Source organism: Anomaloglossus baeobatrachus, chromosome 3, assembly GCF_048569485.1.
Source record: "Anomaloglossus baeobatrachus isolate aAnoBae1 chromosome 3, aAnoBae1.hap1, whole genome shotgun sequence".
Lineage (NCBI taxonomy): Eukaryota > Metazoa > Chordata > Amphibia > Anura > Aromobatidae > Anomaloglossus > Anomaloglossus baeobatrachus.
The window spans coordinates 690,395,215-690,421,165 of NC_134355.1; the positions used below are offsets into that span (position 1 = coordinate 690,395,215).

A 25,951-nucleotide genomic window follows, 5' to 3' on the forward strand; every position below is an offset into this window, starting at 1 on the left:
CACTGAGGATTACACCCAGTATACAGGACAGGAGAAGTGGTACTGTGCAGTGTATATATACAGAACAATACAGATACTGAGGATTACACCCAGTATACAGGACAGGAGGAGTGGTACTGTGCAGTGTATATATACAGAATAATACAGATACTGAGGATTACATCCAGTATACAGGACAGGAGAAGTGGTACTGTGCAGTGTATATATACAGAATAATACAGATACTGAGGATTACATCCAGTATACAGGACAGGAGAAGTGGTACTGTGCAGTGTATATATACAGAATAATACAGATACTGAGGATTACACCCAGTATACAGAACAGGAGAAGTGGTACTGTGCAGTGTATATATACAGAATAATACAGATACTGAGGATTACACCCAGTATACAGGACAGGAGAAGTGGTACTGTGCAGTGTATATATACAGAATAATACAGATACTGAGGATTACACCCAGTATACAGGACAGGAGAAGTGGCACTGTGCAGTGTATATATACAGAATAATACAGATACTGAGGATTACACCCAGTATACAGGACAGGAGAAGTGGTACTGTGCAGTGTATATATACAGAATAATACAGATACTGAGGATTACACCCAGTATACAGAACAGGAGAAGTGGTACTGTGCAGTGTATATATAAAGAATAATACAGATACTGAGGATTACATCCAGTATACAGGACAGGAGAAGTGGTACTGTGCAGTGTATATATACAGAATAATACAGATACTGAGGATTACACCCAGTATACAGGACAGGAGAAGTGGTACTGTGCAGTGTATATATACAGAATAATACATATACTGAGGATTACACCCAGTATACAGGACAGGAGGAGTGGTACTGTGCAGTGTATATATACAGAATAATACATATACTGAGGATTACATCCAGTATACAGGACAGGAGAAGTGGTACTGTGCAGTGTATATATACAGAATAATACAGATACTGAGGATTACACCCAGTATACAGGACAGGAGGAGTGGTACTGTGCAGTGTATATATACAGAATAATACAGACAATGAGGATTACACCCAGTATACAGGACAGGAGAAGTGGTACTGTGCAGTGTATATATACAGAATAATACAGATACTGAGGATTACATCCAGTATACAGGACAGGAGAAGTGGTACTGTGCAGTGTATATATACAGAATAATACAGATACTGAGGATTACACCCAGTATACAGAACAGGAGAAGTGGTACTGTGCAGTGTATATATACAGAATAATACAGATACTGAGGATTACACCCAGTATACAGGACAGGAGAAGTGGTACTGTGCAGTGTATATATACAGAATAATACAGATACTGAGGATTACACCCAGTATACAGAACAGGAGAAGTGGTACTGTGCAGTGTATATATACAGAATAATACAGATACTGAGGATTACACCCAGTATACAGGACAGGAGAAGTGGTACTGTGCAGTGTATATATACAGAATAATACAGATACTGAGGATTACACCCAGTATACAGAACAGGAGAAGTGGTACTGTGCAGTGTATATATAAAGAATAATACAGATACTGAGGATTACATCCAGTATACAGGACAGGAGAAGTGGTACTGTGCAGTGTATATATACAGAATAATACAGATACTGAGGATTACACCCAGTATACAGGACAGGAGAAGTGGTACTGTGCAGTGTATATATACAGAATAATACATATACTGAGGATTACACCCAGTATACAGGACAGGAGGAGTGGTACTGTGCAGTGTATATATACAGAATAATACAGATACTGAAGATTACACCCAGTATACAGGACAGGAGAAGTGGTACTGTGCAGTGTATATATACAGAATAATACAGATACTGAGGATTACACCCAGTATACAGGACAGGAGAAGTGGTACTGTGCAGTGTATATATACAGAATAATACAGACACTGAGGATTACACCCAGTATACAGGACAGGAGAAGTGGTACTGTGCAGTGTATATATACAGAATAATACAGGTACTGAGGATTACACCCAGTATACAGGACAGGAGAAGTGGTACTGTGCAGTGTATATATACACAGAATAATACAGGTACTGAGGATTACACCCAGTATACAGGAGAGGAGAAGTGGTACTGTGCAGTGTATATATACAGAATAATACAGATACTGAGGATTACGCCCAGTATACAGGACAGGAGAAGTGGTACTGTGCAGTGTATATATACAGAATAATACAGATACTGAGGATTACATCCAGTATACAGGACAGGAGAAGTGGTACTGTGCAGTGTATATATACAGAATAATACAGATACTGAGGATTACACCCAGTATACAGGACAGGAGAAGTGGTACTGTGCAGTGTATATATACAGAATAATACAGATACTGAAGATTACACCCAGTATACAGGACAAGAGAAGTGGTACTGTGCAGTGTATATATACAGAATAATACAGATACTGAGGATTACACCCAGTATACAGGACAGGAGAAGTGGTACTGTGCAGTGTATATATATACAGAATAATACAGATACTGAAGATTACACCCAGTATACAGGACAGGAGAAGTGGTACTGTGCAGTGTATATATACAGAATAATACATATACTGAGGATTACACCCAGTATACAGGACAGGAGGAGTGGTACTGTGCAGTGTATATATACAGAATAATACATATACTGAGGATTACATCCAGTATACAGGACAGGAGAAGTGGTACTGTGCAGTGTATATATACAGAATAATACAGATACTGAGGATTACACCCAGTATACAGGACAGGAGGAGTGGTACTGTGCAGTGTATATATACAGAATAATACAGACAATGAGGATTACACCCAGTATACAGGACAGGAGAAGTGGTACTGTGCAGTGTATATATACAGAATAATACAGACAATGAGGATTACACCCAGTATACAGGACAGGAGAGGTGGTACTGTGCAGTGTATATACACAGAATAATACAGACAATGAGGATTACACCCAGTATACAGGACAGGAGAAGTGGTACTGTGCAGTGTATATATACAGAATAATACAGATACTGAGGATTACACCCAGTATACAGGACAGGAGAAGTGGTACTGTGCAGTGTATATATACAGAATAATACAGATACTGAGGATTACACCCAGTATACAGGACAGGAGAAGTGGTACTGTGCAGTGTATATATACAGAATAATACAGATACTGAGGATTACACCCAGTATACAGGACAGGAGAAGTGGTACTGTGCAGTGTATATATACAGAATAATACAGATACTGAGGATTACACCCAGTATACAGGACAGGAGAAGTGGTACTGTGCAGTGTATATATACAGAATAATACAGATACTGAGGATTACACCCAGTATACAGGACAGGAGAAGTGGTACTGTACAGTGTATATATACAGAATAATACAGGTACTGAAGATTACACCCAGTATACAGGGCAGGAGAAGTGATACTGTGCAGTGTATATATACAGAATAATACAGGTACTGAAGATTACACCCAGTATACAGGACAGGAGAAGTGGTACTGTGCAGTGTATATATACAGAATAATACAGATACTGAGAATTACACCCAGTATACAGGACAGGAGAAGTGGTACTGTACAGTGTATATATACAGAATAATACAGATACTGAAGATTACACCCAGTATACAGGGCAGGAGAAGTGATACTGTGCAGTGTATATATACAGAATAATACAGGTACTGAGGATTACACCCAGTATACAGGACAGGAGAAGTGGTACTGTGCAGTGTATGTATACATAATAATACATATACTGAGGATTACACCCAGTATACAGGACAGGAGGAGTGGTACTGTGCACTGTAGGAATAGGATTAGATACATAGCTCAACAGACAGTATCACACAGGAGAGGATTAGATACACAGCTCAGCAGACAGTATCACACAGGACAGGATTAGGTATACAGCTCAACAGACAGTATCACACAGGAGAGGATTAGATACATGGCTCAGCAGACAGTATCACACAGGACAGGATTAGATACACAGCTCAGCAGATAGTATCACACAGGATAGTATTAGATACACGGCTCAGCAGACAGTATCACAAAGGAGAGCATTAGATACACAGCTCAGCAGACAGTATCACACAGGAGAGGATTAGATACACGGATCAGCAGACAGTATCACACAGGAGAGGATTAGATACACAGCTCAGCAGACAGTATCACACAGCATAGGATTAGATACACAGCTCAGCAGACGGTATCACACAGGATAGTATTAGATACACGGCTCAGCAGACAGTATCACACAGGAGAGGATTAGATGCACAGCTCAGCAGACAGTATCACACAGGATAGGATTAGATACACAGCTCAGCAGACAGTATCACACAGGAGAGGATTAGATACACAGCTCGGCAGACAGTATCACACAGGAGAGGATTAGATACACAGCTCAGCAGACAGTATCACACAGGAGAGGATTGTATACACAGCTCAGCAGACAGTATCACACAGGAGAGGATTAGATACACAGCTCAGCAGACAGTATCACACAGGAGAGGATTAGATACACATCTCAGCAGACAGTATCACACAGGATAGGATTAGATACACAGCTCAGCAGACAGTATCACACAGGAGAGGATTAGATACACAGCTCAGCAGACAGTATCACACAGGACAGGATTAGATACATGGCTCAGCAGACAGTATCACACAGGAGAGGATTAGATACACAGCTCAGCAGACAGTATCACACAGGACAGGATTATATACACAGCTCAGCAGATAGTATCACACAGGAATAGGATTAGATACACAGCTCAGCAGACCATATCACACAGGAGAGGATTAGATACACAGCTCAGCAGACAGTATCACACAGGATAGGATTAGATACACAGCTCAGCAGACAGTATCACACAGGAGATGATTAGATACACAGCTCAGCACACAGTATCACACAGGATAGTATTAGATACACGGCTCAGCATACAGTATCACACAGGAAAGGATTAGATACACACCATAGCAGACAGTATGACACAGGAGAGGGTTAGATACACAGCTCAGCAGACAGTATCACACAGGAGAGGATTAGATACACAGCTTAGCAGACAGTATCACACAGGAGAGGATTAGATACACAGCTCGGCAGACAGTATCACACAGGCGAGGATTAGATACACAGCTCAGCAGACAGTATCACACAGGAGAGGATTAGATACACAGTTCAGCAGACAGTATCACACAGGAGAGGATTAGATACACAGTTCAGCAGACAGTATCACACAGGAGAGGATTAGATACAGCTCAGCAGACAGTATCACACAGGAGAGGATTAGATACACGGATCAGCAGACAGTATCACACAGGAGAGGATTAGATACACAGCTCAGCAGACAGTATCACACAGGAGAGGATTAGATACAGCTCAGCAGACAGTATCACACAGGAGAGGATTAGATACACGGATCAGCAGACAGTATCACACAGGAGAGTATTAGATACACAGTTCAGCAGCTTCATTCCTCTGGTTTCTGTCCGGGCTGTGAGGTGTATACATCTTTATACAGTATATGGAAGGAATGCGACTGGGTGATATGTGCTTTGAATATACAAGATGTTACATCTGACTTCTCACACAATGTACCGTGTATATGACCTGCGCCCTCCGCAGCACAGAGCGCTCCGCACACATCACACTGCAGAGCGCTCCGCACACATCACACTGCAGAGCGCTCCGCACACATCACACTGCAGAGCGCTCCGCACACATCACACTGCAGAGCGCTCCGCACACATCACACTGCAGAGCGCTCAACATACATCCCACTGAAGAGCTCGGAGCGCGTCTCCTGTCCTGTAAACAGTGTGTCCCTCCCCCGCCTGTGCTCATGGTGTAATAGTCTGTCCCTCCTTGAGTGTCTTGTATGTACTACTGGTGGGGGATTGTTTGTTCTTCGGGACTTCTCCAATCCACAACTTGGTAAACAGAACAGAGCCAGGAGTCTAAAGTCCATTCATGTATCAGATGTCTAGGGGGAGTTGGACTCTTCTGCCCACCTAAGGGGCTGATCCCGGGAGAGAAGAACAATGAGACCCATGTTAGGTTAGTTGGATCTCGGCTGGAGAAGATCTAGGATCTGGATCCTAGAGCCTGTGTATGGACTGTTACAGGCTGGAGATCAGTGGCCACGTGGGATTTTGCTTTATTGTTCCCCCTGTTGGACTCAAGGAACTCATATAAGGACCATTGCCCTATTTTCCCTGGCTTCGGAATACCGGGAGGCGCCCCCGGATCTTTTGTTTTGTTGTGGACTCCTTGCAGACTTTCAGGATTTATATTTATGTTGGTGCTTTATCTTTCTGGTTCCAATAAAGTCCTTTTGATTGTTCCTTGGTCTGGCGTCCCTCACTGCTCTGTCGCATACCCCGTTACACCCCTGTATACCCGGTGCACAGCTGCCGGTTGCCCCCTGTATACTCGGTGCACGGCTGCCGTTTGCCCCCTGTATACTCGGTGCACAGCTGCCGTGTGCCCCCTGTATACTCGGTGCACAGCTGCCGGTTGCCCCCTGTATACTCAGTGCACATCTGCCATTTGCCCCTGTATACTCGGTGCACATCTGCCAGTTGCCCCTGTATACTCGGTGCACGGCTGCCGGTTGCCCCCTGTATACTCGGTGCACGGCTGCCGGTTGCCCCCTGTATACTCAGTGCACATCTGCCAGTTGCCCCTGTATACTCGGTGCACGGCTGCCGTTTGCCCCCTGTATACTCGGTGCACAGCTGCCGTTTGCCCCCTGTATACTCGGTGCACGGCTGCCAGTTGCCCCCTGTATACTCAGTGCACAGCTGCCGGTTGCCCCCTATATACTCGGTGCACAGCTGCCGATTGCCTCTGTATACTCGGTGTGTCACGGGCGGCGGGGCACTGCGCTCACCACTCTTGGGACCGGCGCTGCTGCTGCTGCTCGGTGGCTCGAGCGGTGGGCCGGATCCGGGGACTCGAGTGGCGCTCCTCGCCCGTGAGTGAAAGGGGTGGTTGGTTTGGGGGATTTGGTCCATGACGCCACCCACGGGTTGTGGTGAAGGTGGGCACCACCGCTGCTGGTGACGGGGATCCCGGGAGCGATGGTAAGGAGCAGCTGAGATGTTTTCCCCCTCCGTGGGTAGGGGTTGGTGGTCCCGGGGCCCGGTTGAGGTGACGGGGAAGCAGGGCTGGCAAGGCGCAGGGTCGCTTGAGCTGCGCAGCGCGGTGCCGGATGGCACGGGTGTACTCACTCAGCCACAAATGGATGCACAGTCTCTGGTAAAACAAACGGCTGGATGGACGGGTCCCGCAGCCGGCTGCTGTGGTTTCTCCCGGACGGTTGGTGGTGGCTGCCTTTCCCTGAACCTTTTGTGTATCTTCGGTCCCGATGGCTTCCCACCGGTAACCCGCTCCCCAGCGTGTATATGTGCCGGAGGAGCCCTTTTGCCCGCAGGCTCTGGCCCTGGGAACTCTAGCTGTGGCAGTAGCTGTATTTCCTTCTACTGGTCGGACGGTTGCCTTCTATCGGGTCTTGGCTGTTTGGAAACCCCTGGGTTTCCGGTCACTGACGGATTTGACCTTTAACGGCGACTCCAAGCCTGGTCGGGGTCCGCAGGCCTTGCCGGTTTGTGCTGGCTTAACTTCGCTCCCCGATTCAGTACCGGCGGGCCACCGCCCGACCCCGGTCCAACGGTTCCGCGTTGATCTGCCTCTCCTGCAGACGGCCACCACCGTCTGCCAACCTTGTTCTAAGTGCCCGGGCCACACACCCGGACACGGTCAGTTTACTCCTCTCCTGACTCCTACTCAGATCTCAACTGACTTCCTTTTCCGCCTCCAGGACTGTGAACTCCTCAGTGGGTGGGGCCAACCGTCTGGCTCCACCCCCTGGTGTGGACATCAGCCCCTGGAGGGAGGCAACAAGGATTTGTGTCTGACTGATGTGCCTATCTCGGGGTGGGGGTGTTGTGCTGTAGTACCTGTGACGACCTGGCTAGTCCAGGGCGCCACAGGTGCACAGCTGCCAGTTGCCCCTTGTATACTCAGTGCACAGCTGCTGATTGCCTCTGTATACTCGGTGCACAGCTGCCGGTTGCCCCTTGTATACTTAGTGCACAGCTGCCGGTTGCCCCCTGTATACTCGGTGCACAGCTGCCGGTTGCCCCTGTATACTCGGTGCACAGTTGCCGGTTGCTCCCTGTATACTCGGTGAACAGCTGCCGGTTGCCCCTGTATACTCGGTGCACAGCTGCCGGTTGCCCCTGTATACTCGGTGAACAGCTGCCGGTTGCTCCCTGTATACTCGGTGCACAGCTGCCGGTTGCCCCTGTATACTCGGTGAACAGCTGCCGGTTGCCCCTGTATACTCGGTGCACAGCTGCCAGTTGCCCCTTGTATACTCAGTGCACAGCTGCTGATTGCCCCTGTATACTCGGTGCACAGCTGCCGGTTGCCCCTGTATACTCGGTGCATAGCTGCCGGTTGCCCCCTGTATACTCGGTGCACAGCTGCCGGTTGCCCCCTGTATACTCGGTGCACAGCTGCCAGTTGCCCCCTGTATACTCGGTGCACATCTGCCGGTTGCCCCTGTATACTCGGTGCACAGCTGCTGGTTGCCCCCTGTATACTCGGTGCACAGCTGCCGGTTGCCCCCTGTATACTCAGTGCACAGCTGCCGGTTGCCCCCTGTATACTCGGTGCACAGCTGCCGGTTGCCCCCTGTATACTTGGTGCACAGCTGCCGGTTGCCCCTTGTATACTTAGTGCACAGCTGCCGGTTGCCCCCTGTATACTCGGTGAACAGCTGCCGGTTGCCCCTTGTATACTCGGTGAACAGCTGCCGGTTGCCCCCTGTATACTCGGTGCACAGCTGCCAGTTGCCCCTTGTATACTCAGTGCACAGCTGCTGATTGCCCCTTTATACTCGGTGCACAGCTGCCGGTTGCCCCTGTATACTCGGTGCACAGCTGCCGGTTGCCCCCTGTATACTCGGTGCACAGCTGCCGGTTGCCCCCTGTATACTCGGTGCACAGCTGCCGGTTGCCCCCTGTATACTCGGTGCACATCTGCCAGTTGCCCCTGAATACTCGGTGCACAGCTGCCGGTTGCCCCCTGTATACTCGGTGCACAGCTGCTGGTTGCCCCCTGTATACTCAGTGCACAGCTGCCGGTTGCCCCCTGTATACTTGGTGCACAGCTGCCGGTTGCCCCTGTATACTCGGTGCACAGCTGCCGGTTGCTCCCTGTATACTCGGTGCACAGCTACCGGTTGCCCCCTGTATACTCGGTGCACAGCTGCCGGTTGCCCCTGTATACTTGGTGCACAGCTGCCGGTTGCCCCCTGTATATTTGGTGCACAGCTGCTGGTTGCCCCCTGTATATTTGGTGCACAGCTGCTGGTTGCCCCCTGTATACTCGGTGCACAGCTGCCGGTTGCCCCCTGTATACTCGGTGCACAGCTGCCGGTTGCCCCCTGTATACTCGGTGCACAGCTGCCGGTTGCCCCTGTATACTCGGTGCACAGCTGCCGGTTGCCCCTGTATACTCGGTGCACAGCTGCCGGTTGCTCCCTGTATACTCGGTGCACAGCTGCCGGTTGCCCCCTGTATACTCGGTGCACAGCTGCCGGTTGCCCCCTGTATACTCGGTGCACAGCTGCCGGTTGCCCCCTGTATACTCGGTGCACAGCTGCCGGTTGCCCCCTGTATACTTGGTGCACAGCTGCCGGTTGCCCCCTGTATACTCGGTGCACAGCTGCCGGTTGCTCCCTGTATACTCGGTGCACAGCTGCCGGTTGCCCCTGTATACTCGGTGCACAGCTGCCGGTTGCTCCCTGTATACTCGGTGCACAGCTGCCGGTTGCTCCCTGTATACTCGGTGCACAGCTGCCGGTTGCCCCCTGTATACTCGGTGCACAGCTGCCGGTTGCCCCTGTATACTCGGTGCACAGTTGCCGGTTGCCCCTGTATACTCGGTGCACAGCTGCCAGTTGCCCCCTGTATACTCGGTGCACAGTTGCCGGTTGCTCCCTGTATACTCGGTGCACAGCTGCCGGTTGCTCCCTGTATACTCGGTGCACAGCTGCCGGTTGCCCCCTATATACTCGGTGCACAGCTGCCGGTTGCCCCCTGTATACTCGGTGCACAGCTGCCGGTTGCTCCCTGTATACTCGGTGCACAGCTGCCGGTTGCCCCCTGTATACTCGGTGCACAGCTGCCGGTTGCCCCCTGTATACTCGGTGCACAGCTGCCGGTTGCTCCCTGTATACTCGGTGCACAGCTGCCGGTTGCCCCCTGTATACTCGGTGCACAGCTGCCGGTTGCCCCCTGTATACTCGGTGCACAGCTGCCGGTTGCCCCCTGTATACTCAGTGCACAGCTGCCGGTTGCCCCCTGTATATTTGGTGCACAGCTGCTGGTTGCCCCCTGTATACTCAGTGCACAGCTGCTGGTTGCCCCCTGTATACTCAGTGCACAGCTGCTGCACACATGGGAGAACCTCACAGCAGATACATTTGTCTGGAGAGGATGGAATCCTCAGTAATGATGCAGCTGTGCCTCTTAAAGTGACAGCGCAGTTATAGTATAATCTCTACCGGAGGGCACCCCAAATACCCCAGCAAGGAGCAGGTACAGAGATAGGAGGACTATCCTCAGCCACGTGACACTGAAACAAACCCTCTACAGTGTGAGCAGGACGAGAGTGGCCACCACAGAGGATCTAATGCATGCAGAAGGGAAGACACTGTGGGGTGCAGGATATTGCAGCATGGGGCAGTGCAGTGGATCTGCAGTGATCAGACCTGTGGGGTGCAGTATATTGCAGCCTGGGGCAGTGCAGTGGATCTGCAGTGATCAGACCTGTGGGGTGCAGTATATTGCAGTGTGGGGCAGTGCAGTGGATCTGCAGTGATCAGACCTGTGGGGTGCAGTATATTGCAGCCGGGGGCAGTGCAGTGGATCTGCAGTGATCAGATCTGTGGGGTGCTGTAGATCTGCAGTGATCAGACCTGTGGGGTGCGGTGGATCTGCAGTGATCAGACCTGTGGGGTGCATTATATTGCAGTGTGGGGCAGTGCAGTAAATCTGCAGTGATCAGACCTGTGGGGTGCAGTGGATCTGTAGTGATCAGACCTGTGGGGTGCAGTATATTGCAGCCTGGGGCAGTGCAGTGGATCTGCAGTGATCAGACCTGTGGGGTGCAGTATATTGCAGCCTGGGGCAGTGCAGTGGATCTGCAGTGATAAGACCTGTGGGGTGCATTATATTGCAGTGTGGGGCAGTGCAGTAAATCTGCAGTGATCAGACCTGTGGGGTGCAGTGGATCTGCAGTGATCAGACCTGTGGGGTGCAGTATATTGCAGCCTGGGGCAGTGCAGTGGATCTGCAGTGATCAGACCTGTGGGGTGCAGTATATTGCAGCCTGGGGCAGTGCAGTGGATCTGCAGTGATCAGACCTGTGGGGTGCAGGATATTGCAGCATGGGGCAGTGCAGTGGATCTGCAGTGATCAGACCTGTGGGGTGCAGTATATTGCAGTGTGGGGCAGTGCAGTGGATCTGCAGTGATCAGACCTGTGGGGTGCAGTGGATCTGCAGTGATCAGACCTGTGGGGTGCAGTGGATCTGCAGTGATCAGACCTGTGGGGTGCAGTGGATCTGCAGTGATCAGACCTGTGGGGTGCATTATATTGCAGCCTGGGGCAGTGCAGTGGATCTGCAGTGATCAGACCTGTGATGATTAGCACACTGCGGTGACTCTTCAGGAGATGTGTCAGACTCATACACTGATGACAGGAGACAGATATAGGGCAGAGGCTCAGGAAGCGCGGAGGAAACTGCCGGAGAGTGAGGGGATGTATAGTATGGGGGGGCTATACAGTATGGGGGGCTGTACAGTGCGACTGTGCTGACATCCCTGATCTACAGCAATTCACACTGACACATAACACTGCACGCACTGCACCACGGAAAGGATAATATCAGTCACTATATTGTACTCTGCATTCCGCACTGCATGAAAGAATATCCCGGTCACTGTATCATACACTGCATTAGATTACACCAGACACTGCTTTATATGTTGCATTGATTTATAGAACTGCACACTGCATTATGCAGTGCATTATACAGTCCCTGACAGAAGTGCTGTTGCTTATCCATGTTATGTAAATAAAAGCTTATAACCTGACTTTAAATTCATCCATTGGTTTTATAAATTACTCTTTTGAAAGCTGAAACCCTCCCAAATTTGGTTTAGGTTATGATAATAAAGCTGCTGCAAAGCTGAAATATTGATCATTTAATGAACACAGAAAGGTCAGATTTTGGGAAGACAAAAGTTTTGCCGCCTTATCATATAATGCACCCAATCCTAGTTTACATCCTCACCTGTGCTCACTAAATGATCGGTTAATTAGTGGGTGTGTATAAAAAGAAACCCAGCACCTCAGATCTTCACTTGAACTGCAACTTGACCTCTGACAACATGCCAAAAATCCACCCTGCGACCAAAGCCTTGATTATCAAGAGGCTGAAGACCAGATCCATTGCAGAGGTGGATGACACCTTTCATGTGTCTCAGCGTCAAGTACAAAGAAGTAAAAAAGATTTGAAGAGATTGGAGATGTTTGTGACAAGCCCAGGTCCGTCAGACCCCGCAAGACAACTGCTCAGGAGGAATGTTTGTTGGTTAAAAAGTCCAAACCAGCCCCTCTTCCACTGCAGCAGAGCTCCAACAGGCCTGGTCACCTCAAGTCCCTGTGTCAACTAGAACAGTTTGTGGGATTCTGTCTCGAAATGGCCTCCATGGTGGAATCCGTGCCCAGAAGCCAGCACTAAACAAAAGGCAATTAAAAGTCCCAAAACCTGCTAAACAGATGGACGCAGGAAAAGAGGCAGAAGGTGGATTTCTCTGATGACTCTTCTGCAGTATTTGCGGCTGTGGTGTAATTCTACTGGAAACCTACTGGAGCCCGTATGGATCCAGAAAACAGTTAAGTTTGGTGGTGGAAAGATCATGGTCTGGGGTTACATTCAGTATGGGGGGGTGCGAAACATTTACAAGGTGGAAGGCAATATCAATAGCCTAAAACATCAAGAAGTATTAGCTACCTCTTACATTCCCAATCATAAAAGGGGTCACATTCTGCAGCAGGATGGTCTCCATCTCATACATCCATCTCTACAACAAAGTTCCTCCTGGCAAAGAAGATCAAGGTGCTCAAGGACTGGCCAGCCCAGTCACCAGACATGAACATCATTGAGCATGTTTGGGGTAGGATGAAAGAGGAAGCTTGGAAGACAAAACCAAAGAATCTAGATGAGCTCTGGAAGGCGTGTAAGACGCATTCTCTGCTATTCCTGATGACTTCACCAATACATTGTATGAACCATTGTTGATCCGCATGGATGCCGTCCTTCAAGCTCATGGAAGTCACAAAATATTAAATATGGCTCTAATAGCACCACAACTTCATTCACCGATGTTATGCCACATATCTTTGTATTAGAAGTTCATTATTTGTTTGAATTTCACATTACTTTCTGTGGGCGACAAAACTTTTGTCTTCCCAAAATCTGACCTCTCTGTGTTCATTAAATGATGAATATTTCAGCTTTGCAGCAACTTTATTTTCATAACCTAAACCAAATTTGGGAGGGTTTCAGCTTTCGAAAGAGTAATTTATAAAACCAATGGATGAATTTAAAGTCAGGTTATAAGCTGTTATTTACATAACATGGATAAGCGACAGAACTTCTGTCAGGGAGTGTATTACATACCAGACACTGCATTGCATACAGCAGCATAATATCCTGGACACTGCATTATACTACATTGTGCACTGCATTAGCCAGAAAAAACAGACACTGGGTTAAACGATCTCCCAGTCACTGCATTAGATAGTATCCCAGGCATTGCAGTGCACAGTGCATCATGTGCGATCTGACATTGCACTTTACAATGTTAATATCTCAAACTCTAAACTGCACAATGTATCAGATTGGGTCCGGAACTGCACAGTATATGGTAACACCCCGGGGCCAGCACTGCACAGTATATGGTAACACCCCGGGGCCGGCACTGCACAGTATATGGTAACACCCCGGGGCCGGCACTGCACAGTATATGGTAACACCCCGGGGCCGGCACTGCACAGTATATGGTAACACCCCGGGGCCGGCACTGCACAGTATATGGTAACACCCCGGGGCCAGCACTGCACAGTATATGGTAACACCCCGGGGCCAGCACTGCACAGTATATGGTAACACCCCGGGGCCAGCACTGCACAGTATATGGTAACACCCCGGGGCCAGCACTGCACAGTATATGGTAATACCCCGGGGCCAGCACTGCACAGTATATGGTAACACCCCGGGGCCAGCACTGCACAGTATATGGTAATACCTCGGGGCCGGCACTGCACAGTATATGGTAACACCCCGGGGCCGGCACTGCAAAGTATATTGTAATACCCCGGGGCTGGCACTGCACAGTATATGGTAACACCCCGGGGCCGGCACTGCACAGTATATGGTAACATCCTAGGGTCTGGCACTGCACAGTATATGGTAACACCCCGGGGCCGGCACTGCACAGTATATGGTAACACCCCGGGGCCGACACTGCACAGTATATGGTAACACCCCGGGGCTGGCACTGCACAGTATATGGTAACACCCCGGGGCCAGCACTGCACATTATATGGTAACACCCAGGGGCCGGCACTGCACAGTATTTGGTAATACCCCGGGGCCGGCACTGCACAGTATATGGTAACATCCTAGGGTCCGGCACTGCACAGTATATGGTAACACCCAGGGGCCGGCACTGCACAGTATATGGTAACATCCTAGGGTCCGGCACTGCACAGTATATGGTAATACCCCGGGGCGAGCACTGCACAGTATATGGTAACATCCTAGGCTCCGGCACTGCACAGTATATGGTAACACCCAGGGGCTGGCACTGCACAGTATATGGTAACATCCTAGGGTCCGGCACTGCACAGTATATGGTAACACCCAGAGGCCGGCACTGCACAGTATATGGTAATACCCCGGGGCCGGCACTGCACAGTATATGGTAACACTCCGGGGCCGGCACTGCACAGTATATGGTAACACTCCGAGGCCGGCACTGCACAGTATATGGTAACACCCCGGGGCTGGCACTGCACAGTATATGGTAACACCCCGGGGCCGGCACTGCACAGTATATGGTAACACCCCGGGGCCGGCACTGCACAGTATATGGTAATACCCCGGGGCCGGCACTGCACAGTATATGGTAACACCCCGGGGCCGGCACTGCACAGTATATGGTAACACCCCGGGGCCGGCACTGCACAGTATATGGTAACACCCCGGGGCCGGCACTGCACAGTATATGGTAACACCCCGGGGCCAGCACTGCACAGTATATGGTAACACCCCGGGGCCGGCACCGCACAGTATATGGTAACACCCCGGGGCCGGCACTGCACAGTATATGGTAACACCCCGGGGCCGGCACTGCACAGTATATTGTAACACCCCGGGGCCAGCACTGCACAGTATATTAGATGCCATTACTGACACATATAGGTCATATAACGCTGCGCTCCCATCTATCGCCATTCATATCTGCAGGATGACATCAGCCGCATGGCATGTACTGTCCTGATCGCAGACACTGGGGGCTTGTGTTGTCATCACTCGGTTCTTTGTCCGGGCACATCGGTCATATTTCTCTCACACTTTAGGCAACCTCTTGGCCCGGGAACAGAAGCTGAACACTGGCGCACTGCCTATAGCTAAGTATGCCAGCGGCAGGAGCAGCAATGCTGGAGAAGAAGAACACAGAGGAGGTCTCCCTGTCCAAAGATCGGGGATCTACTGCAGAAAAGATCACTGCTACCCAAGATGACTACATCCCAACCTGGCACATAGTCTTAGAGGAAATACAGGGGGCACAAGCCCGGCAGGACAGTGTTACCTGATCATCACACTAACACTGCCAACCAAAGACACCTCCATACCAGTGTTAACCAACCAAGAACGTCCCCATAACCCTGCAAGCCAAAGACACCTCCATACCACTGCCAACCAACCAAGAACGTCCCCATAACCCTGCCAACCAAAGACACCTCCATATCAGTGCTAACCAAAGACATCCCCATAACCCTGCCAACCAAAGACATCTCCATACCAGTGCCAACCAAGAACGTCTCCATAACCCTGCCAACCAAAGACACCTCCATACAAGTGCTAACCAAAGACGTCCCCATAACCCTGCCAACCAAAGACACCTCCATACCAGTGCCAACCAACCAAGAACGTCCCCATAACCCTGCAAGCCAAAGACACCTCCATACAAGTGCTAACCAAAGACGTCCCCATAACCCTGCCAGCCAATGACACCTCCATACCACTGCCAACCAACCAAGAACGTCCCCATAACCCTGCAAGCCAAAGACACCCCCATACCACTGCTAACCAAAGACGTCCCCATACTCCTGCCAGCCAAAGACACCTCCACACCACGGCCAACCAACCAAGAACGTCCCCATAACCCTGCCAACCAAAGACACCTCCATACCACTGCCAACCAAGAATGTCTCCATAACCCTGCCAGCCAAAGACACCTCCATACCACTGCCAACCAAGAACGTCTCCATAACCCTGCCAACCAAAGACACCTCCATACAAGTGCTAACCAAAGACGTCCCCATAACCCTGCCAGCCAAAGACACCTCCATACCACTGCCAACCAAGAACGTCTCCATAACCCTGCCAACCAAAGACACCTCCATACAAGTGCTAACCAAAGACGTCCCCATAACCCTGCCAGCCAAAGACACCCCCATACCACTGCCAACCAACTAAGAACGTCCCCATAACCCTGCAAGCCAAAGACACCTCCATACCACTGCCAACCAACCAAGAACGTCCCCATAACCCTGCCAACCAAAGACACCTCCATACAAGTGCTAACCAAAGACGTCCCCATAACCCTGCCAGCCAAAGACACCCCCATACCACTGCCAACCAAGAACGTCTCCATAACCCTGCAAGCCAAAGACACCCCCATACCACTGCTAACCAAAGACGTCCCCATACTCCTGCCAGCCAAAGACACCTCCACACCACGGCCAACCAACCAAGAACGTCCCCATAACCCTGCCAACCAAAAAAAACCTTCATACCACTGCTAAACAAAGACGTCCCCATAACCCTGCAAGCCAAAGACCCCTCCATACCACTGCCAACCAACCAAGAACGTCCCCATAACCCTGCCAGCCAAAGACACCTCCATACAAGTGCTAACCAAAGACATCCCCATAACCCTGCCAACCAAAGATACCTCCAGAGCACTGCCAACCAAGGATGTCCCCATATCACTGCCAACCATGAACGTCTCCATAACCCTGCCAGTCAAAAACACCTCCATACCACTGCCAACCAACCAAGAACGTCCCCATAACCCTGCCAGCCAAAGACACCTCCATACAAGTGCTAACCAAAGACGTCCCCATAACCCTGCCAGCCAAAGATACCTCCAGAGCACTGCCAACCAAGGATGTCCCCATATCACTGCCAACCATGAACGTGTCTCCATAACCCTGCCAGTCAAAAACACCTCCAAATTACTGTCAACCAAGGGCGTCCCCATAGCCTTGCCAGTGAAAGACATTTCCATATCATTGCCAGCCAAGAACATCCCCATAACCCTGCCAGCCAAAGACACCTCCAAAGCACTGCCAACCAACCAAGGAAGTCTACATATCACTGCCAACCAAAGACACCTCCATAGCACTGCCAACCAATGAGGTCTCCATTTCATTGCGAATTAAGGAGGTCTCTGTATCACTGCTAACTAGGGAGCGCTTCATAACTCTACAAGACAAACACATATCCTTTACATTGCAAAACCACCAAGGAGGTCTCCATAACACTGCCAACCAAAGAGGTCTCCATAACACTGCCAACCAAAGAGGTCTCCATAACACTGCCAACCAAAGAGGTCTCCATAACACTGCCAACCAAGGAGGTCTCCATAACACTGCCAACCAAAGAGGTCTCCATAACACTGCCAACCAAAGAGGTCTCCATAACACTGCCAACCAAAGAGGTCTCCATAACACTGCCAACCAAAGAGGTCTCCATAACACTGCCAACCAAAGAGATCTCCATAACACTGCCAACCAAAGAGGTCTCCATAACACTGCCAACCAAAGAGGTCTCCATAACACTGCCAACCAAAGATGTCTCCATAACACTGCCAACCAAAGAGGTCTCCATAACACTGCCAACCAAAGAGGTCTCCATAACACTGCCAACCAAAGAGGTCTCCATAACACTGCCAACCAAGGAGGTCTCCATAACACTGCCAACCAAAGAGGTCTCCATAACACTGCCAACCAAAGAGGTCTCCATAACACTGCCAACCAAAGAGGTCTCCATAACACTGCCAACCAAAGAGGTCTCCATAACACTGCCAACCAAAGATGTCTCCATAACACTGCCAACCAAAGAGGTCTCCATAACACTGCCAACCAAAGAGGTCTCCATAACACTGCCAACCAAAGATGTCTCCATAACACTGCCAACCAAAGAGGTCTCCATAACACTGCCAACCAAAGAGGTCTCCATAACACTGCCAACCAAAGAGGTCTCTATAACACTGCCAACTAAAGAGGTCTCCATAACACTGCCAACCAAAGAGGTCTCCATAACACTGCCAACCAAAGAGGTCTCCATAACACTGCCAACCAAAGAGGTCTCCATAACACTGCCAACCAAAGAGGTCTCCATAACACTGCCAACCAAAGATGTCTCCATAACACTGCCAACCAAAGAGGTCTCCATAACACTGCCAACCAAAGAGGTCTCCATAACACTGCCACCAAGGAGGTCTCCATAACACTGCCAACCAAGGAGGTCTCCATAACACTGCCAACCAAGGAGGTCTCTATAACACTGCCAACCAAAGAGGTCTCTATAACACTGCCAACTAAAGAGGTCTCCATAACACTGCCAACCAAAGAGGTCTCCATAACACTGCCAACCAAAGAGGTCTCCATAACACTGCCAACCAAAGAGGTCTCCATAACACTGCCAACCAAGGAGGTCTCCATAACACTGCCAACCAAGGAGGTTTCCATAACACTGCCAACCAAAGAGGTCTCCATAACACTGCCAACCAAAGAGGTCTCCATAACACTGCCAACCAAGGAGGTCTCCATAACACTGCCAACCAAGGAGGTCTCCATAACACTGCCAACCAAAGAGGTCTCCATAACACTGCCAACCAAGGAGATCTCCATAACACTGCCAACCAAGGAGGTCTCCATAACACTGCCAACCAAAGAGGTCTCCATAACACTGCCAACCAAGGAGATCTCCATGACACTGCCAACCAAGGAGATCTCCATGACACTGCCAACCAAGGAGATCTCCACAACACTGCCAACCAAGGAGATCTCCACAACACTGCCAACCAAGGAGATCTCCACAACACTGCCAACCAAGGAGATCTCCACAACACTGCCAACCAAGGAGGTCTCCATAACACTGCCAACCAAGGAGGTCTCCATAACACTGCCAACCAAGGAGGTCTCCATAACACTGCCAACCAAGGAGGTCTCCATAACACTGCCAACCAAGGAGGTCTCCATAACACTGCCAACCAAGGAGGTCTCCATAACACTGCTAACCAAAGAAGTCTCCATAACACTGCCAACCAAGGAGGTCTCCATAACACTGCCAACCAAGGAGGTCTCCATAACACTGCAAACCAACGAGGTCTCCATAACACTGCCAACCAAGGAGGTCTCCATAACACTGCCAACCAAAGAGGTCTCCATAACACTGCCAACCAAGCAGATCTCCACAACACTGCCAACCAAGCAGGTCTACATAACACTGCCAACCAAGGAGGTCTCCATAACACTGCCAACCAAGGAGATCTCTATAACACTGCCAACCAAGGAGGTCTCTATAACACTGCCAACCAAGGAGGTCTCCATAACACTGCAAACCAACGAGGTCTCCATAACACTGCCAACCAAGGAGGTCTCCATAACACTGCCAACCATGGAGGTCTCCATAACACTGCCAACCAAGGAGATCTCTATAACACTGCCAACCAAGGAGGTCTCTATAACACTGCCAACCAAGGAGGTCTCCATAACTGAAGCAGCCAAACAGGTCAGACAAGGAGGTCTCCATGTACACAGTGACTGCACCAGCAGAATAGAGAGTGCAGCTCTGGAGTATTATACAGGAGGTAACTCAGGATCAGTAATGTATATACACAGTGACTGCACCAGCAGAATAGTGAGTGCATCTCTGGAGTATAATACAGGATGTAACTCAGGATCAGTAATGTAATGTATGTACACAGTGACTGCACCAGCAGAATAGTGAGTGCAGCTCTGGAGTATAATACAGGAGGTAACTCAGGATCAGTAATGTAATGTATGTACACAGTGACTGCACCAGCAGATTAGTGAGTGCAACTCTGGAGTATAATACAGGAGGTAACTCAGGATCAGTAATGTAATGTACACAGTGACTGCACCAGCAGAATAGTGAGTGCAGCTCTGGAGTATAATACAGGAGGTAACTCGGGATCAGTAATGTATGTACACAGTGACTGCACCAGCAGAATAGTGAGTGCAGCTCTGGAGTATAATATAATTATTATTATCTGGATTCTGGAAATGTTGGGGGGACATATGTGAAACATAACCACAAGGGACACGTCATTAACCCTATATGTAACGGTATCCTTTGTACTCAGCCCCATGTGCATAATATGTGAGTCTTTACACTGCTTCCAGATGTTCATGTCAGCACGAGATCATCCAATGATTATCATTGTTCCGGAGCCATGACCGGACCGGCTCCAGCTGGCACATCCTCAATCACTCTGTGATTCTGACCTCATCTATCCGGACACCATATACCGTCCGCCATATACACATCTGCAGAGCGGATGAGCTGCTGGCCGTAATCTCTCTACAGTTACTACTTTTCTAGTTGGGCTTTATTACAGCCTCCTGACACTGTGCACTCTCCTGGAGTCTGCATTGTCCACCTATTGGGCAGGAGGCTGAAGGTGGTCCAGAGTCCATGTCCTATTGGGTGCCATAAGTCGGAGGGTAGCTCCGCTATTCTGTATCTGATGGAGCATGGGAAAAGCCTGTGTATGACGGTACCGCAGGACCCCCTGCACCCCTGTGCCCACCTGCACAAGATGAGGCTGTGATAAGCCATGGAGCAGGAGGTCCCGAGGGAAGAGGTGCCAGGAGGAACCTGTACACGACACCAGCGGGGCTGGGGGATAAGCAGAGGGCGAGAACATGGAAGGGTTAATTCTAGATTTGGCACATCAATGGGTTAACTGTCACATTGTTAAAGGTACCCGTCATTGCTCCAAGTCAACGGCAAGTTCACGAGGTCTCACCAAAATACAAAGCTGGGCTGTCACCAAAATCTACTATGCCTATAAAAGTGGGAGACAAGGTGGGTCCTACAGAGGTTGTCACTCAGCTGTCCTCACGTCCGGACCACCATATCTGCCGGGACCATGAAGGAACCATATAAGTTATCACCCACCTCGCCTACCAGTCATCATCATCATTCATTTTTAGATTTCAGGTCAGAAAAATATGTCTGATTTCTGGCAAAAGCCAAGCTGCACCTTGAAGCTCAGCCATAATACCAGACATGGCCTACGGACAGAAGAGGTGCTCTTGGGAAGAAATCAGCCATGTTTTCTAATCCTGGACAAGCCCTTTAAAAACAGAATTTTTGAGAATTACCTTGAACTTCACGGCCAGGAGCTCGGTGGCTTTCTGCTCCTTGGTCAGATCTTCCATCATCTTCTCCTTCTCTTCAATCAGTTTGAGCTTCTCTTCGGCCAGCAGACTGTGGTCATCCTGGATGGCGGCCTTCTCCTGCTCCAGCCTTTCCGCTTGTTCCTTCAAGTAATTCCCTACGTTTTTCTCAATGAGGTTCTCGTCGTTGTCCTCCTCAGCCTCCGTCTCCGGCACGTTGTCCCCATCCAGCGATTTCTTCCGGCGGCTGTTCCTCCTCCGTTTCTTGCTCAGCATCCCCCTCTTCTCCAGTTGGGCCTTCAGCCGGGCGATTTCTTCCTGGAATTCCCTCAGTAGGGTGTCTTTGGGATCCTCGTTGATTCTTGGTTTATTTTTGATGTTCTTAGCCCTGTTGGCAAACCTGAGAGTGGACAAGGTCTCGTCGTAGTGATGAGACGCTGGGCCCAAGGTGGCAACCATGATGGTTTTGGCATTGCCCCCCAATGAATCTTGCAATAAGCGGGTCAGTTTGGAGTCTCTGTATGGGATGTGGGTGCTCCTGCCGTCCACCAAGGCCGATATTACGTTCCCCAGTGCCGACAGAGAGAGGTTAATTTTTGACGCCTCCTTGGGTCTTTCTCCGTTTGCTCCGGATTTATTTTGCCGTTCGCTTCCGGCCAAGTCCACCAGGTTGAGTTTTCCCACTCGTATGTGTTCCTCGCCGTCCACACCCACCTCGCTGCACTCTATGGTGATAACAAAAATGGTGTGCGACCGAGAGCTGTACTCGTTCATGTTGGTGCAGGCCACTGACCGCGACTGGTTCCCCAAATTCATGACGTGTTCAATTTCCTTAACATTTTTGGTCACAAACGAAGACAGGTCCTTGATGTAGACTCCGCTCTCAGGATTCTCCTTCAGTTCCAGTTTCTTGGTCTGGTCCTTACATAACAAGTCCCGGATTTCCTCCTGGTAGATCTCCAGGTAGGATGCTCTCACCAAATACTGTTGGTTTTGGGAGCGGGAGATGTGGGTGAAAATATGGTCGAATGAGTTGGGGATGACACCTCTTTTATCCGTGTCTACCCACATACCTTGCATGGTGTAGGTCTTGCCAGTGCCGGTCTGTCCGTAAGCAAATATGGTCCCATTGAACCCCTGCAAGACGGAATCGATGAGTGGCCTCACGGTCTCGTCGTACAAGTCCGCCTGCTTGGAGCTGGCATCATACACGGCATCAAAGGTAAACGTCTTTGGCAGCTCCCCGGGATTTACCCTGGGATTCCGGATGGTCACTTGCCCCAATTTGACATCCATGGACACTATCCGGTCATAGCCAGCCCCCTCTTCTTTCCTGTTGATGGGGCGGCATCTGACCACCACCTTGAGGGCCTCGCTGCTCTTCGTCTTGCTGCACATCTTGTCTCCCCTCCCTTCTTGTGTCTCCTTATGATCAGATTGTTTATTCCAAGGAAGACGGAGAAATGTCCTCAGACGCTGCCGCCGGTCATCGGTGGATTCTCCTCTTCTTCACCTTCTCTCCTCGGAATTAACGAGCACAATGATCTCCGAGGAGCATCTCTCTGCCATCACCAAGACGTGTGATGCCCATGGTGGCCCACCAGATGACACGGCGAGGGGATGCAGCCGGATGGCTGGGACCAGGCTGCGGACGATCCTGGGTGTCACTTGCGGATTCAGCGGTTGATCCTCTTTGATGTTGTTGGGTGGCGAGCAGCTGGAAACGCCTAGAGTCTTCCCAGCGATGGATCCTCATTCATTGCAGAGCGGCCACTGTCTGTGGTAGAATGACAGGGAAAAACAGGGACTGGGGCCGGGGAGGAGCCTGGGAATGATGCTGCCCTGGAGAATAGCGGAGGGAAGGAGGAGGAGGATAGCTCCACTGTGCAGCCGATAACACAAAACCAACCCACCCGAGGAGGATGACCTCAGCCCCACAGGGGGCGGATATCATCCTGCATAGGAATTCTGGGGATGGTAGTCCTCCTGCCTGGCCGAATGTCTGCACATAGCATGCAGAGCCATTGTGTGCTGCGCTGCATTGTGCTGCAGGAGTCACCGAGGGGTTAATGCTGCACAGGCGCAGGGTCAGCGGCTCTGGATATCAGTGCAATGACATGTTCCCCCCTGAACAGTCCTCGGCCTGGGAAGGAGAGAGTTAAAAAAAAAACCAAAAAACACAAAAGCGCATTCTGCAAGAAAAGTGTCATGCTGCAAACGCCCTGTGTGAATGTGGCCTAACAGGGGGAGAGGGCCAGAAGGAGAGGGCAAGAGGGAGAGGGCAAGAGGGAGAGGGCAAGAGGGAGAGGGCAGGAGGGAGAGGGCAAGAGGGAGAGGGCAAGAGGGAGAGGGCAGGAGGGAGCAGGCAAGAGGGAGAGGACCAGAGGGAGAGGACCAGAGGGGGCAGACTGGAGGGAGAGGGCAAGAGGGAGAGGACCAGAGGGAGAGGGCAGGAGGGAGAGGACCAGAGGGAGCAGACTGGAGGGAGAGGGCAAGAGGGAGAGGACCAGAGGGAGCAGACTGGAGGGAGAGGGCAAGAGGGAGAGGACCAGAGGGAGAGGGCAGGAGGGAGAGGGCAAGAGGGAGAGGACCAGAGGGAGAGGGCAGGAGGGAGCAGGCAAGAGGGAGAGGACCAGAGGGAGAGGGTCAGAGGGAGCGGGCAAGAGGGAGAGGACCAGAGGGAGCAGACTGGAGGGAGAGGGCCAGAGGGAGAGGGTCAGAGGGAGCGGACCGGAGGGAGCGGGCAAGAGGGAGAGGGATGGGGGGAGAGGGTCAGAGGGAGCGGACTGAAGGGAGCGAGCCAGAGGGAGAGGGCAAGAGGGAGAGGACCGGAGGGAGAGGGACGGGGGGAGAGTGCCAGGGGGAGAGGGCAGGAGGGAGCGGGCCGGGGGGAGAGGGCAGGAGGGAGAGGGGAGAGGGCAAGAGGGAGCGGGCCGGGGGGAGAGTGCCAGGGCGAGAGGGCAGGAGGGAGCGGGCCAGAGGGAGAGGGCAAGAGGGAGCAGGCCGGAGGGAGCGGTCCAAAGGGAGAGGGCAAGAGGGAGCGGGCTGGGGGGAGAGGGCCAGAGGGAGAGGGGAAGAGGGAGCGGGCTGAGGGAAGAGGGCCAGAGGGAGAGGGCAAGAGGGAGCGGGCTGGAGAGAGCGGGCCAGGGGGAGAGGGCCAGAGGGAGCGGGCCGGGGGGATAGGGACAGAGGGAGAGGGCAAGAGGGAGCGGGCTGGGGGGAGAGGGCCAGAGGGAGCGGGCTGGAGAGAGAGGGCCAGAGGGAGCGGGCCGGGGGGAGAGGGACAGAGGGAGAGGGCAAGAGGGAGAGGGAGAGGGACAGAGGGAGAGGGCAAGAGGGAGCGGGCTGGAGGGAGAGGGCCAGAGGGAGCGGGACGGGGGGAGAAGGCCAGGGGGAGAGGGCTGGAGGGAGAGGGCTGGAGGGAGAGGGCTGGGGGGAGAGGGCTGGGGCGAGCGGGCTGGAGGGAGAGGGCTGGAAGGAGTGGGCTGAAGGGAGAGGGCTGGGGGGAGCGGGCTGGAAGGAGAGGGCCTGGGGAAAGGGCCGGATGGAGAGGTCAAGAGGGAGAGGGCTGGAGGGAGTGGGACAGAGTGAATGGGCCAGGTGGGGCGGGCAGAAAATAGTGGGCCGGGGAGAGAGGGCCAGAGCGAGCGGGCTAAAAGGCAGTGGGAAGGGCGGAGCAGGTCGGGGAAGTGGGACAGAGGGAGCTAGAGGGAGGCTAATCATTATGGGTCATCTTAAAAGGGGGGAAAGGGTGACGTTTTTCTTAAAGGGACGGGTTTGGGAAGGGGGGGCCAGCATAAAGTTTTTTTAAAGGGAAAATTGCAGGGAAAAAAGCATGAAATCTTTCTAAAAGGGATGGTTGTGGGTGGAAAAGCGTGAACTTTTTCTTAGAGGGATGGAATGGAGAGGGGGAACATTAGATTAGAGGGAAATAAAGCATGAAGGTTTTCTTAAAGGGGTGGAGGGGGAACAAAATGAATTTTTCTTAACGGGAGGATTGGAGGGAAACAAAGCATGTTTTTCTTAAAGGGATGGTTGGAGAGGAAAAAGCATGACGTTTTTCTTAAGGGGATGGGTTGGGGAGGGGGGGCAGCATTAAGTTTTTCTTAAAGGGA

At 51.0% G+C, this 25,951-nt stretch overlaps 1 protein-coding gene across 2 annotated transcripts in view; it reads right to left on the reverse strand.

Moving 5' to 3' along the window:
* KIF3C (kinesin family member 3C) overlaps positions 1-23,761 on the reverse strand; it is a 67,477-nt gene extending 43,716 nt beyond the window's left edge. Inside the window, exon 1 of one of the 2 annotated variants that reach the window (XM_075341326.1) lies at positions 21,822-23,761. In XM_075341326.1, the coding sequence (XP_075197441.1) occupies positions 21,822-23,234 (1,413 nt within the window). In that variant the 5' untranslated portion in view covers positions 23,235-23,761. The remainder of the gene's footprint in view (positions 1-21,821) is intronic. The other variant, XM_075341327.1, reaches the window with a different exon arrangement.
* Positions 23,762-25,951: the final 2,190 nt, after the last annotated feature.